Source organism: Arvicanthis niloticus, chromosome 10, assembly GCF_011762505.2.
Source record: "Arvicanthis niloticus isolate mArvNil1 chromosome 10, mArvNil1.pat.X, whole genome shotgun sequence".
Lineage (NCBI taxonomy): Eukaryota > Metazoa > Chordata > Mammalia > Rodentia > Muridae > Arvicanthis > Arvicanthis niloticus.
Window position 1 is genome coordinate 24,633,707 of NC_047667.1, and position 15,784 is coordinate 24,649,490.

General features: G+C 50.4%; 1 protein-coding gene across 3 annotated transcripts in view; it reads right to left on the minus strand.

Moving 5' to 3' along the window:
• Nav1 (neuron navigator 1) overlaps positions 1-15,784 on the minus strand; it is a 246,086-nt gene that overhangs the window by 92,526 nt on the left and 137,776 nt on the right. For all 3 annotated transcript variants that reach the window (XM_034513255.2, XM_076941255.1, XM_076941256.1), the window contains 2 exons: positions 6,180-6,282; positions 1,507-1,872 (listed from right to left, as the gene is read on the minus strand). In XM_034513255.2, coding sequence (XP_034369146.1) covers positions 1,507-1,872; positions 6,180-6,282 — 469 coding nt within the window. The remainder of the gene's footprint in view (positions 1-1,506; positions 1,873-6,179; positions 6,283-15,784) is intronic.

A 15,784-nucleotide genomic window follows, 5' to 3' on the forward strand; every position in this document is an offset into this window, starting at 1 on the left:
GCATTCAGCAGATAGGCAGATTAAAGTCTAGAGGTTAACTAACTAGCTCAAGCTCAGACAGCTAGTTAATTCTAGAAATCCTGCTACTTTAGTCAAAGTGGGTCTCTCCAAGCAGGGGTCCTGACTTGGTACTTTGGGGACATTAGCAGGTAGTAAGAATACTGATATACCCTGAGGGTGAGGGTCCTGCCAGTTCTGGAATCCCTAGCAGAGATGCCTCAGTCCTGTAAACTTTGTTCTTCCTTCCCTCTGTCCTATCAGGCTGGTACATCAGGGAACAGGGACTTCCCAGGGCATCTGGTCTATTTGGAACAGTTTCTCCACCACCTTGGCTCTCCTTTCTCCCTATCCCAGGCTTCTGACCACAGCGGCAGCTGGGGTCTAACTACAACAGGACTTCTCTCTATCCTAGCTCCAGGCTGGCGGATCTGAGCATGAGGTCGGCTGCCCCTGGGATCTTCCAGGCAGTAAACAAGCCATGCATGCGTCAGTTGTTTTGCTCCAGAGCAGCCTCATCAGCTGGACAGACCCTGACCAGACCTGCCAAGTTTATCCCCCTGGGTGGGCTGTGGGCTGGGAGTGGCGGATGGCTTGGAACTCAGCGCGGTCTTTCCATGCCCTTGAAGCTGCAGGGCTTTATTAGGAGCAGCAATCTTTGGCTGTATGGTTTTAGATACCTGAGAGATAGGGTAAGGGCTGCTGTGGCCTTACAGGGTATCTTAGGGGTGGAGACCCCCAGAAAACCGTAGATGAAGAACGGAAGTGGCAGGTCTGCTGACACACTAGAGAAGTTTCTAGAACCATGTGGTTCTCTGGTCTCAGGGCTTGAAAAAGTTGGCCAGAACATCCCAAACCCCAACAGTTCAAATGCTTCCTGTCCTCTTTCCACTCCCAAGACTGCCATGTCTGCTCCAGCTACTCTTGTCCCTAAGTCTACTCTGTCAGAAAAGGATAAACTGAGGCTCCCTGGGGGGGGGGGGGCATCCAAGGGCAGAAAAGAAGGCTAATAGGCTGGAGTAGGGAATAGGCTGTGGCATTATGGGTAGGGTTGCAGAAACAGAAGTCCACCAAGGATATAAACCAAGGGCCAAAGTAGGAAGCCCTGGCAGGGGAAGTGGAGTCACCACCCCCACTCTTGTCTGACTGGCCCTTTCATCTAAATGCTGCTTTCTCTTAGCAGGTAGAAGGAGGTGACATAATTAGCCTCTTCTTGCAAAGGTGGAAGCAAATTAAGGCATCCACAGTCTACTGGGTTTGCCGAGGAGCTGGGTCTCAGCTATGTTCCCAGGCCTCTTTGAAGTACAGGCTCTTAATTGACCAATCAGCTCCTCCATTTCCAGCCCCTCCCACCACACACATCTATAATAAGCCACATCTGGTTGCAGAGGCAGTCACCTTGTACACAGCAGCCCTCTGCAGATGACTTTTGTCATAGCACAGCAAACCCGTCCCCTGCCATTGGCCTGTCCTCCCACGCTTCCTGCACCGGCCAGCCTCTGTGCTTACCCCGTCGTGATGTCATCATCCTCTGTCATGGTCTTGCCCATGAGGTCACTGTCACTCATGTAGCCGGACTTGAGGTCCACCTCGTCAGAGTCCAGGGACTCCACCAACTCCAGGCGAGAGATGTGGCTGAGCTTGCTGGGGCTTCGCATGGGCATCGTGTGGGAGTAGTGTGCTCGTTCCCCATGCATGTACCAGGCTGGTGGCCCCTCGGAACGGCAGCTCCCCCCAACAGAGGGCGCATCGCCAGCCTGCAGCCGGGGGCTGGACTGGCCGTAGCGCCAAGAGAGAGGAGAAGAGCGGTTGGAGAGGCTGGACACGCTTCGAGGGTTGGCATCGTCACTGTCGTAACAAGACATCTCCAGAGAGCTGAGGAGAGAGCAGACAGCAGATTTAGTCCTCAGCCCTACCACCATATACCCTGTCAGCTCACTGGGAGGCCCCTCTGTGGGGCCTTCTAAGTGCATGGTCCTTGGTTATAGGATACCTCAGGCTGTCAAGAGACAACGATCCTACTAAGTACCCAAGGTACCCATCCCATACCAAGCCTATCTTGGGAGTGTGGCCAGTGTTTAATACATTTTGGGGGGGTCATTTTTTGGTAATTGGCTCAAAAAAAGAAATGAATTTTGCTGGCCCACTGTTTCCCATCAGTGAGACGGGATAATGCCTACCTACCCGAAGTATGGTTTGTAGAGTTGGGAGGACTGTAGCCACACAGATCTGACTGGGCCTGACATATAGATTCTCATCGAACCAGAATGAGCCAGTGAGGCCTGGTGGGAGGCGGAGAGTAGAGACTGCTGATCACCAGAGCTCAGAAGACGACCCTCCATTTTGTTCAGGGTGGATAATCAAGGTGGCCATCATCTCTGTCTATCAGTGAGCAAAAGAATAGCTGATCCCCAGATCTAGGTAAACCTAAAACCAAATGTCGAAGGTACAAGGCAAGCTTTTAGGAACCTTGGCTATTAAAGCAGGTCCCAGGAAGAGTGGTCAGCCCTGGACCTGGGCACCAGGGGAAGAAGCAGACCTCCCTAGGGAACAGACATGGCCTTCACCAGGTAGAGAACCCAGGAAAGCAGATGAAAGATACAGCAGGATTCAGGGTCACAAGCTGTAAGGCCACTAGGCCAGGACAAGGAAGCCACAGGCAGGTTAATATCAGAAGGCCAAAGGCTACGGCCCCCAGGTCCTTCTCTCACAGGGCCAGGGAGGAAATATGGTTGAGATCTGGCAAGAATGATGGTCATGGCTTTGGTTCAGGCTGTGACTGGTAAGTCTAGCACCACCACTAAGCCTAGCAATGGCGCTGCTCAAAATTACTTGACTCTTCTCCATCACATGGCCTGACTGAAGTCACACAGGGTTGAATCAATGACATGCATGAGGAATGTGGGCCACCAAAACTGGGTGGGCTGAGGCAACCTCTGGCCTGACATGGGGTATGCAAAGAAAAAGAATCTTCGATCTGTGATCTTCCCATTCACATGGGATGTGAGTCACAGGTCATGGATTTTATTTTAATTGTTTTTATGAAGTTGCTTGAAAAAAGAAAAGCCCTCCCAAATGGTCTCTATTGAGCCTGAGGAAATGGTCGTCTGTTTCCTTAGCAGAATTGGAAGAGTCAGTGGTCCTGAAAATCAGCATGATGGGGTCCTTGCAGCTGACCCATGGGAATGAGTGACCTCTTGCGTGCTCTCCGCTGGCCTCCACCCATCTTTCCCTCTGGGCCCAACAGTCCCAGCATCCCTTGCAGTTCTGCATCAGCTTCTAGTTACTGTGGACCTCAACACCATCTCCTAGGGGACAATGGAAGATGGCAGGGAAGCCACGGCCATGGCATAATTCAGTCTGAATGCTCAGCCCCATATTCTAGTACCTCACGAGGGATCATCAGAGAGCAGACCCAGGATGATTGTGCTGAATGCAGTAGAGACTGTCTCACCACAGATGAAGGTCAGGGCCTCATGCAGTAAGTACTTAGCAAAAATAAGCAGACCATGAGATGATGGTGGTGGTGGTGGTGGTGGTGGTGGTCATGGTGGTCATGGTGATGATGATGATGGAGCAGAAGGAGCAGCATGAGACCATGCTGAGAACATGGGGGGTATACAGGGAAACTGGTTTGGGTACTTGGCTTCCAACACAGTAGCAAGCACATAAAGAAGTGAGGGTTCCCCACTCACTTCTGCCTCTGGCCTACCCTCTGTGGTACTCTCTGAACATAAAATCCCTCTTCCCCTATTTTGAGGCTCTATTTTTTTGTTGTTGGTTTTATTTTGTTTTGTTTCCCAAGACAGGGTTTCTCTATGTAACAGCCCTGGCTGTCCTGAAACTCACTCTGAAGACCAGACTGACCTCGAACTCTGAGATCCACCTGCCTCAGCCTCCCAAGTGCTGGAATTCAAGGGATGCAATACCCATCCAGGTTTTTGCACTAAACCCCATCTCTAGCTCTCAGTGAAAAAGGTTTCTAGCTCACAGCTGATCGTCTGACCTGAAGCCAGCGCTCAGCCCCAGACTTGTCTCTCAGGGGAGGTGAGTTTTGTTTCCTCTCCTCACCATCCCTAACCTCAGACTCTCCTCACTGAGGGAAACGCACCTACAGAAATAGAGGATGTGGCCCGACGGTGAAGTTTCCACAAAGGAACTGAGTCTAAGTCACGCTGTGAGTCCCAGGGGGAGGGCAACCTTGGCAGATACACTCTTGAACCCAAGGCCTTCGGGGATGAGACTATGTTTGCTCTGAAGGCTGGTGCCTCATGCTGTGTGGACACAGAACTGCTCCCATCAGCGTGTGGGGTCCAGCATGGGTATCTTCTCCCAGGCCTTTTTTCTAGCCTAGGGAATATTGCTCCAAGGTACAGGGAAAGATTAATTGATAAAAAGCACTTTAAAAAGCAAAGGAGCCATAAAAGTCGGGACACTGGTGTTTGTGTTATCCAAGTGTGGACCAGAGCTAACGTAAACTAAAGGCTAAGAGAGGAAGTGACCCGGAGTCCACAGTAAACAGAAGACCCAGACGCCTGTTGGTACTTTCTTTTCCATAAAGGGAGACAGGAGCCAGAGGCCCCAAGGCTCTTGTCTCAACCAGTCAGCTTTTCAGAAGGCTTTAGGCTTCCCTTCCCATCCCAGCAGAGTCTTCCCTACTTCCCTGGGGCCTTGGGGCAGGCATGAAGACACCAGGAGGCTGGAGCAGCTGCCTCTGCCCTGCTTCTGTGGGTGAGTCATTTGGGGTGTAACTCTTATAGCGGGTCAGCAATTCTCAGCTTCTTTGGCACGATCCTGGCCGGTGACTTGGCACTGAGAGATGTTCTAGAAACTTCCTTGGATAGGGGAAAGATTTGTCTACAGGGGACTAAACTGTTGGATGATTCAGCTGAGTTAGAGCCTCCAGTCTACCTGGATTCCTGCTTAGGGCTTGTGGGATGAGCAGGCAATACAAGTGGTCCTGAAGCAACACAGACCACTTTCCCCAGACTCCCTCGACTCCCTCCTCTCTAGTCGTCAGGAAGATGCTTAGGTATCTGGGAGTAAGAGCCAGCTTTTTCAAGGCAGGGATATGAGTAGGGATGTGGGAGGTAGTGGGAGGGAAGGGAAGGAGAAAGGTCTCAACAAGAAGACCTAGAGCCAGTGGATGAAGGCTCCTGAAGATGAGGATCAGCATCGGTCATGTGCTCCCACACAGACTGAGATGCCCTCAAGGTAACTGGTCCTCTGACAATGAAGGTACCCAAGTGTGTCTGGCTACTCCTCTGGCCACGCCCTGAGCTAATAAAAGTCCCTTTACCATTGACCCCATGATCCAGCTTTGTGTTCAGTTTTTCAGCAGGAGACAGAGAGGAACTGAGGAGGCTTCTGGTTCTTAATACATAGGCTTCTAGTCTCTGTGTCCATGGCCCACGATTTCCCAAGCTTGGCTGTCTGCTTACCTCCCCCCCTCAGAACTTAGCTGGGCCCTCTGTCCCCCTTAGAGCTGACAGTATGAGCTCATCTGAACAGCCCAGGGAAGCCCAGAGGAACTGAATGGGAAATTCTGACTCACGGAGGGGATGGTGCCAGGAATGCTGCTCTTGGGAAAAGAGCTGCGGGGGGGGGGGGGGGGGGGGGAGGCTGTGTACCCTCCAGCTGGAGGCTTGGGGGTTTCTGTAAGGGCTGGGGGATGAGAGGGATAGCACGGGGTTGATTTTGTGGGTGCTAGCATGTAGGCCCTGTCTGGTATTCAACCCTCCTTTAGGAGTGCTAGAAGAGGCCCGAGGATACCTGGCTGGCAGTGGGCAGATGAGCCCAGGTGTTGGGGTGTCCTAGCATCCCAGAGGGATGGGACTGAAAAGCAGGATGGGGTGTTCAGTAAACAAAGCCCTCTTGAAAGAGGAGGAGCCTGCAGCCCACAGAGAGAACAGATTTCACAGACCGCACACCCATACCCAGGCACCGCCCGGGTGGAATCCGTGCTCAAGCATAAGCAGAGGCAAGACTGAGCAGGGTTTCTGTGGCTGGGTTTCCCTTTCCTTGCAGCATTGGCAATACGGGGCTGCAGACGCCTGTGTTCACAGAGACCAAGACCATCTGGTCAACTTGGGATGCCCCTGTGGAGGCACGGGGAGACACTGAGGCCATGCCCTCCAGACCCAGGAAGAGCGAGCACATCACCAAGGGCAGCTCAAGCTTACCTGTGAGTCACCTGGGAGCCTCGCAGGCTGGACATGGTTTCTTCCAGGTTCTGTCGAAGATCCAGAACATTCTGTACTGTCCTCTTTCTCTGCGACTCTGGATCTGGCAAGGAGAGCAGAAAGAGGTGGTGATTGAAAAAGACTTCCTGAAGGGACCTGGGAGTCAGGGAAGGGGAGACAGACAGACACCATAGCTCATTGATCATTGTTGCCTCTGGCTTTGGTTTGGGGAGGTTCTTCTCACAGCAAAGACAGAGATCACGCACAAGGTTTCCTGTGGTGGAATGAAATGGAACCCCCACCCCACCCCCCAAACCTCCTTTGCAGCAGTGTGTTGGCGTGTGCTTAGGGCTCTTGGAGGAGGGGACACTGTGATGGGCAGAGCTTACCTATTCCCACTGTATAAATATCCCTACGTGGCCAGTTTCAATCAACATATCATGGGCCACCGTTCTGAAGGGTTGGGACATGCAGAGCTGCTCTGAGGGGTCTAAGAGGTGGTCTTGACAGCCTCCTAAAGGTGAGGTGGCTGGTGGGAGCAGGAGATGAGCAGCCATTTTCTGGGGCGGTTCAGACCCTATTCAAGAGTTAGAATCCCAACTGAGGAAGAAGCAAGGGCGTGACCAGAGTCTGAACCAGTCAGGACTGCTTTGTCAGCCTCAGTTTCTAGCACAGGATGATGTTAGCCTGGACAGATGAGAGCCTCTACCTGTAAGCAAAGCTTCACACTTTCTCCCATCCAGGAACAGAAATAGCATCCAAATGATGGAACAACTCAGAAGACCTTCTTTTCCCTTCTATTGACCCACCCAAGAAATCTTTATCAAATACCCACTTGGGGCTGGGCGTGGTCGGGTACACCTTTAATCCCAGCACTCAGAAGGCAGAGGCTGGTGAATCTCTGTGAGTTACAGACCAGTCTGGTTTACAGAGCAAGTTCTAGGCCACCTGAGGCTACACAGTGGAGGCCCTATTTCAAAAGAGAAAAAGAAAGAAGAAAATGAAAGAAAGAAAACAGAAAAACAGAAAAACCTCTAAAAAAAACAAACAAAAATGAAACAAAACAACAAAAAACAACCCAAAGACTCCAACTCAACTTGGTACTAGGCACTGTGCTAGGATCTGAGGACACTATCGTAGAGTCTTGGATCCTGTCCCATGAATAACCTTTTACATAGGGATCCAAAGTCACTGTCACTGAACAGAACCCAGCTTTCCCTTTCCCAGTCCTCCTCAAGAGATGGCTTCGGAAGTTAGTGACAGAGATAACAGTGGGACTATCCCTCTCTTCCCTCCCAAAACCCTTCCAGCCCTCTGGACAAGCCAACCTTACCCTACTCCCAGGCCCAGCCCCTCTCCACCCACAGACTCAGCAGGGGAGAAAGCTCCTTTTGGCTGCCAAAGAGAACATTTCTGAATCCCCTAAGAGGTATTTTTTTTCTCAACATTGAGCTCAGGCTGGCTGACAGTCACTGGCTGGCTGGCCAAGAGAGGCTGGGTGGGGTGGAAGGGCCATGGGCTCTCCCCAGAGCCTCTGGGACACCTTCTTCTAGGACCAGTTCCAATCCTGGGCCCAGCCATCTCTGTTTCCCTCCTTTGGGGTCTTGTCCCTACCCTCCAGCTTCTCAAGCCAGTCCTATGTACTCAGGGCTCCATGTTGGTGTCAAGGGACAAGAAGAGATGGCAGGCCTCCATGCCAGTGGTCTGAGCTCTGTCCACAGCCCTGGCATCGTTTCTCTGGCTGCCAATGCCTGTTTATCCTGGCAAGTGTCGCCTTGCGAGCTGTTCCCTGCCTTTAAGTGACGGTTTGGCATGGGACATAGTCAGGGTCAGACAGTGTACACCTATATTTTAAGGTTTAATTCACAAGACCCTATGTGGGATCAAGAACATAGCATGGGTTTCACAAAAGGGTGAGACTTTCTATGGTTTGGACGGAAATGAGCCAAGGTGTACAAATCTTGAGAGTCATTCAGAGGCTCCTGGGTGTGCCCAGTCCTCTGCATACATCATCCAGTCCAACCGCAATGGGAGATTTGTGCTATTGATCCATTTTACAGATGAGAACACTGACACTATGAGATTAAATAAATTACTCAAGGCCACATAGCTGGCATAAAGCACAGGGTAGAGCTAGAGTCAACCTCGTCTGCACTCCAGCGACTGCATGCAGTCAGTGCTTAATGATATCTCAAGATTTAATGAGAGCTACCACCATCTAAAATATAAAATCATGTATGTGTGAGTATGGGTGTATTTGTGTATGTGTGCACGTGTGTATGTGTGTATGTGTGAGTGTGTATGTATATGTACATATGTGTATTGTATGTGTGTGTATGTGTATATTGGATATGGTGGCATTAAAAAATGTCCCCCTCTCTTTTGGCCAGCTTCATTCCTAATTCTCTAGGCTTCGGGGCACCGCAGGGAATGATGGGAACTAGAACCCAGAACCTTGGTAGTAACAGAGAACAATATACAACTCCCAATATATCAATCATGGTCTCTCTCTCTCTCTCTCTCTCTCTCTCTTGGTTTTTTAAGACAAGGTTTCTCTGTGTAGCCCTGGCTATCCTGGAACTCACTCTGTAGACCAGGCTGGCCTTGAACTCAGAAATCCACCTGCCTCTGCCTCCCAAGTGCTGGGATTAAAGGCGTGCGCCACCACCGCCCGGCTCATGGCCCCTTCTCAACTCAGCCTCATCAAAGACCTCTACCCAACCCCTACATTTTTCCATATCAACAGAGCAGAGTAGAATACACACACACCACACACACATATACACCACACACATACACACCACACACACCATACACACATATACACCACACACATACACACCACACACACCACACACACATATACACACCACACACATACACACCACACATACCACACACACATATACACCACACACATACACACCACACACACATAACATACCACACACACCACACACACCACACACATTACACACACCACACACACATACACACATACCACACAAACATACACATACCACACACACACACACACACACACACTACACACATTACACACACCACACACACATACACACACCACACACACCTACACACACCACACACACATATACACACATATACACACATATACACACATACACACAGATACACACACCACACACACACACCACACACACCACACACACCACACACACCACACACACCACACACACCACACACACCACACACACCACACACATCACACACACCACACACACCACACACACCGGAGCTGGACTCTTCAAAAACCAGAGGTACCAAAGTCCTGGAAATGGCTTGGCCTGGTCCAGTGTGTCACAGAGGTGGGCAGACAAGGTGCAGGAACATGACCATCTGGATGGCAGAGAGGCTAAGAATTTCTAAGAATTATCTGCAGACCCCACGGTAGGCTTAGAGATGGCAAGAAGGCTTGATTTGATGGGAATGACCAGATATGTTAGTGCCCTGGCTGGGACAGTCCTGTAGAGGCTACACCCTAAAGCTCTCTGGGTGCCTCAGCAGTGCCCCCTTGTGGCCATCTAGACTATGACATTTTACATGTCCACAGCTGGGTCTGCTCTGTGGTGTGTGTGTGTGTGTGTGTGTGTGTGTGTGTGTGTAGTGTATGTGTAGGGGTGATATTCATATTGCTGATTCTTCGAGTCATTTTTCCGTGTTTAGCTTTCATTAAGTTGTATTTGCAAAAGAACTCACCTTACCCCTTACCCTCACCCCTCCACATCTGTACCCTGTTCTACCCCAGCACCCGGCCTATTTTTCCCAAGCTTTGCCTCTTTCTCACAGTGCACAGTGAGAATGAAGATCTGGAAGGGGTGGAAGGATTTGAAGTACTAGTCACTTTGTGATGACATTAACATAACCTAAAACTTTATTCTACTGGTTAAGTCCAACGTCTTGGAGGATGCCTCCCCGTGTCTTGGTCAACCCTGTGGTCTTGATATGGGTGTGTCTGGGAGAGAAAGCTGAGGTATGTCAAAGATGGAGGGGTCTCTTCCTACTGTTGCTCAGGATGTCTCCAACCTACGTGACACCTTTGTGCATGTTACAGCTAAGTCTTTGCAGAACACGTCATAGCTTCAAGGATGAAGTAAGTGTGTGTGTGTGTGTGTGTGTGTGTGTCTGTCTGTCTGTCTGTCTGTCTGTCTGTGGAGTCTTACTACAGATCAACAATCAAATATACTTGACACACAGGTGCAAGCACACGGTAATGACAGTGACCACTGTTTGCCCCATGTGAGGCATGATGCTAAGCATTTGACTCTGTGGTATTCCATTTGATTCATTGTATTTGTTTGGATTCCAGCCCTGCCCCCCCCCCATTCTTTCCATTATAATACATTGCCTCAGAATATGCACATCTCACCAAGTTGTGCTGATACAGCGTTCTGCAATTCTGCAGATAAACACACACACACACACACACACACACACACACACACACGGGGCGGTTTGGGTGGCTCTGCCTCCCAGTATGTGACTGACAAATTCATGAGGAAAAGAGGCAGTCTGCGCCTGAGAAGGGAAGGCCCAGGGTACACTAGGAGGGTGGTGTGAGCAAATCCCTTCTACCTGCCCGGCATGAGACAAGGGGAACAAGCATCCCAAGAATGCCAAGACAGGGTTTGCTGCTAAGCTAAAGAATTGGACACTGGGGAGAAACTGACTTTCACTTTGGTGTCAAGAACATAGTTCTTAGGCCAGTATCTGTGTCTCACTAATTTAATCTTAGCATTTGAGAGGCAGAGACCAGCAGAACTCGAGTTTGAGGTCAGCCTGGTCTACAGAGTTCCAGGACACCCGCGTCTATATAGAGAAACCTTGTTGCAAACAAACAAACAAGCAACAAAAACAAACAAGAACACAGTTCTTAGTGTCAAGATGAAAACCACAGCATCCAGATCCTCCACTGCCCCCTCGCAGCTGGGCTGACCCTGAACTTGTTACTTAATCTTGCTACAGTTTTCCTTTCAGCTAATCGGAGAAAGGAACGACCTCACTACAGTGAGGCTTCAGGGCCTAGCTCACTCACACTTAGCATAGTGCCTGGCACACAGCAAACTGCCTGGAAATACAGCTGGGATCTGGCAGAAGGCAGAGGTGGGCAGAAAGTGAGGCTGGAGCTCCCCACGCTCTGTCACTCACAAACAGGTGGGACCATGCTCTTGCTTGCTGAGGTCCTCACACCTGGACCTAGGGGCAAGTGAGATACACTCAGCAGACCTTGCTTCTGCACCATCAAGCCTGGCCAGCTCCTTTTCTCAGGGCTAGTCGTGCCTTTGGGATGCACTTAGTGACAGAGGCTTTCTTGGACCAGAAGGCTGAGCTGTGAGATGGTAATGGACGGGGAGCCTCCAGCTCAGGGTAAAAGCCCCAACAGATTCAGGCAAGTTCCAGAAGGAGGAGGCTCAGGGGGATCCGTCACCCAGTAGTCAGATTTCCCCACGTTCTGTGAGGTTTTAATTATTAGCCAGCAATTAAGTAAACTGCAATAACTTTTGACTATTGAAGCTTTAATTACCTTCACCAATGTTTCAGAACCCACAATCCATGTAGCTCTGGGGAGGGCACATGAGCTCTAGCTGGGTCTGCACCTTACCTCTGCACTGCCTTTTACTGTGGATGGCTGGGTGAGGTACAAGCCCCCAGGAGGGACAGAAGTGGGCCAAGATGGAGCTTGAAAGCATTTGCCACCCTCTCACATTAAGGACAGGAAATGACCTCTCCTCTAAGTCCACAGAGGGGACTCAGGGCTGCTGTGACTCCTGGCACAGGCTCTTTTTCTCACTGTCCAGTACTGTGGGCTGAGACGGAGGCTCAGATATATCTGCAGAAGAGGTAAGTCACAGCCAGAATTAACCACAGGGGATGGTCTGGGCCTAGATCCATGTAGAAATCCAGGCCAGCTAAACGACCTGGAAACAGGAAGCACCGGGCCTCTCCGTGTCTGTTTCTCTCTCTCTCACACACACACACACTTCTCAACAACTCTTCAGAGGAAGAAAACTCCCCAACCCTATTTGATCCCTAGTACAGGGGTCTGATTTTTAAATTCTGGAAATCTATCACAATTTCAGCTCCTAAAAAGATTCCAGCCCTAACCAGCAGACTGCTTTCTCCCAGGACTCACTGAAACAGCGGAAAGACACTGGGGAGTTTTGCATATCGCTGCCAGGATCTGTTGAGCAGTACTTTGTGTTTCAGTGGGGTCAAATGTCTCTGGGAATCGAAATCTTTCCTCCCGTCTCTTCCACTCAAGGATAAAAACCCACCAACTCCAACAAGAGCAGGCCAGGCTGGCTGTCACAAGGTACTCCTGGTCCATTCCCACCCCTGCAAAGGCTGACTCAGGCAGGGAGAGCTAAAGTGACAAGTGACAAGTGACCCCCAACACAGATCTCCCCTGCCCGAGGGTAGAGCCCAGCAGCTTGTCTGAGGGGCAACTCCACCCTCTTTCCCCACCCCTTCCCAAATCATCCACTGATCCCCAGAGGTCCTAGAAGGGGGCAGGATGGATGGGCCTCCATGCCAGAGACACCCACTGTCATGGAGCAGGCAGGCAGGAACTATTTATTCTGTTACTAATCCCATCATTCCTCTCATCCCCCCACTTAAGTCACAATATTGTCAGAGGCAGCTGACACAGAACCCCGCAGTGCAGCAAATCCTGTGCTTGTAGCTGTTCAGTGTACTCCTGCTCCCCAAAAGAGCTCCCAGGAATTTTCCCTTGACCTTGAAGAACCCTGAACCCACTCAGTCAATGAGCTAGCTGGAGTCTTCCTGATGGGTGCTCCATCATGAGGCACCAGACAGAATCAGGACAAAAAAAAAAAAAAAAAAAAAAAAAGAAGCAAATGCATTGCTTTTTGTCCCCATATGGGGACATTAGACAAAAACTACAACTACAAACAAATCTGGGGCTAAACAAGAGAAGGATGGATAGGCATTACAGCCTGGAATTTGCCAGGCAGGAGTCTCCCTGGTTCATGTGCAGTTCTGATCTTCATTGAGGTCAGCGTCCCAAGGGAACACATCAACCAGCTGTGGAACTTGGGTAAGCGACTTTTCCCTGGGCCTCAGTTTCCTGGTCTTTAAGTAAGGGAACGGTGTAGTTGACTAAACTAAAAGGACAGTGTGGTCCTCTGACTTTGTGCTAGGCTGAGGTCTGTATAAATGCTCATTTTAAAGCATAGATTCCAGGGTGTCATCCCCAGAGTTTTTGGTTCAGCCGGCTGGAGGTGGCTCCCGGGAATCTGCTGCGCTGCCAGCTCCGAAATCAGGTGCTGTGATCGGAGGGTCCTACTTTGCATTTATGTGACCACTTTGAGAACAGGAGACCCGACAAAGCACCAAGGCTCAACATTCCCTCCCACCCCCAAAGTGATGGAGAAATACCGCTGGCACAAGTCAGCTCTCTGCTCTATCTTTCCAGTAAGACAGCCACCAAAATCTTGTCAGGTCTTTGGGTCTTGTTGCAGAGAACAACCACACGGGGGCGCTATGGGTCCTCAGCCGCCGCAGCTGCTTTGCATTGATGCCGCAATGCTGTAAGACTGGCAGCTGTCTAGCTCTGGGGCTTGGGAGAAATCGCCCAAAGGCCTTCCCCTCTGAATTCTGCTTAAAATTGCTTCTTTGCAGGTGCTACACTCCTGGGGCAGACATCCTTGGTACCCCCCCCTCCCCCCCGGACCCTGACCTTGGCTAGGTTAGCACATTTGGAGACCCACCCGCCCAGCATCAATTTTGCTGCGCCAATCTACACAGGCAGTGCCTGTGCTGTTCCTGCTGGACCAGTTTAAGAGCAGGGCCTGGCTTACCAGGAGTTTTTAAACTCTTACAGTAGAAGTAGGCTCTGGAGGCCCACAGATGCCCCTGGCAAGCTCATATCTAGAGCCAAAGTTTGAGAGAATCCAGCTCACTCTGGAGAAGTGTGTGGGGCCCAAGTCTGTTCTCTGGAGGTCTCTGCTCTTTTGCAGTGTGCTTGGGGCGGGTGGCTTTCTGGGAGAAGTAGGAGGACAGACTCCTTCCATCATGCCCCATTGAGGTCCTTTTGGGAAGAGAGGAGCTCTCTGCAGTGAGCTGAAGGCAGAAAGGGGCTGCCTGCAATGCCGGTGCAGCTCAGCTTCACACTGCAGCCTTTGGCAAAGAATGTGGAGTGTAAGCTTACAGGCCCAGGGGACAGCTACTTCTCAATGATGTGTACTTGGGGAAGGCTTTGCTAGATTAAGGACAATTAGTACTGTGGGCCAAGAGACCAGAAGACCCTGTTTGGAATGACTGTTGTAAGGTCTGTCTGTGCAGGGTTTCTCTGTGCGGCCCTGGCTGTCCTGGAACTTACTCTGCAGACCAGGCTGGCCTCCAACTCAGAGATCCACCTGCCTCAGCCTTCTGAGTTGAGTTGAGATTAAAGGCGTGCACCTCCACCGCCTGGCTGGGTCTATCTTTTTCTATTACACTTCTGAAGAAATTCCTCTCATCCCGTTTCCTTCGAAACACCAGGTTACAGAATAAGAGAGGATTCTGAAGATTTGACGCTGGACTGGGCTTGTAAGCAGGCCTCCGGCAGAGGAGACAGTCTGCCTGCTTCAGACACACAGAAAGGTTGCTGCTAAGGGCAGGCCCAGGATCTCCTGCCCAGTGACCCTCAAGGTTTACCTTTACTGGAAATGTTTCCTATTTTAACAATGCCCAGAGCCTTCCTGTGATACCCTGCCCAGAAGATGGTGATGATGTCTCTTGTGCAGCTGCTTCTGGGAACCGGGAATGGTTGTTATAGCAACAGTTTACACAGCAGAGAGCCATCTGCAGGCAAGGGAGTCCAGAGAAGAGGAGAGGGGCTGGGCTCAGGTGTGAACAGCATCGGAAGAGGCCTGGAGGATTTCTGGTGACCTAGCAATGCTAGTTGTTACCTAACTCTTCTCTTTCTCTGAGACCAGGTCCTGTCCTAGAGCTTTTACGTATATGAACCCTGTTGGTTGCATGACACGCCTGGGCTGGTCTATTTATTACCCCGATTTCATAGCTGAGAAAACCAGAGTTCAGAGCAGCTGAGATTGCTGTCCAGGATGGCACAGCAGCCTCATGACAAAGCCAACACGTGAAGACAGGTGTTCTAGCCTCGTCCGATACTGGTGCTACCAGCTAGAGATGGTGAGGCATACAGATGAGGTTTAATCACATGCTATAAAATCTAGTTCTTAAAATATGTAATTCCGTGGCTTCCAGCATGTTTGCACATCACCACTCATTAATTTCAAAATATTTTATCACCCCCCACCCCCAGATAAGCCCTGAACACTAAGCACTCACCGGCCATTCTCTCCTTCCCTAACCCTGGCAAACACTACTAGTCTACCTTTTGCTCTGCAGCTCCCCCTATTCAGGGTCCTTCACATAAACAGAATCCCACACCTTTGTGGCTTCTGTCACTTTGCACTGCCTTCCAAGTTGGTCTATGTTGCCATATGTTTTACCCCTCTGTTCCTTTTTCATGGCAGAATAATATTCTACAGTGTGGATAACATTTGCTTATCTAGCCATCATTTGGTGGACATTTGCTTCAT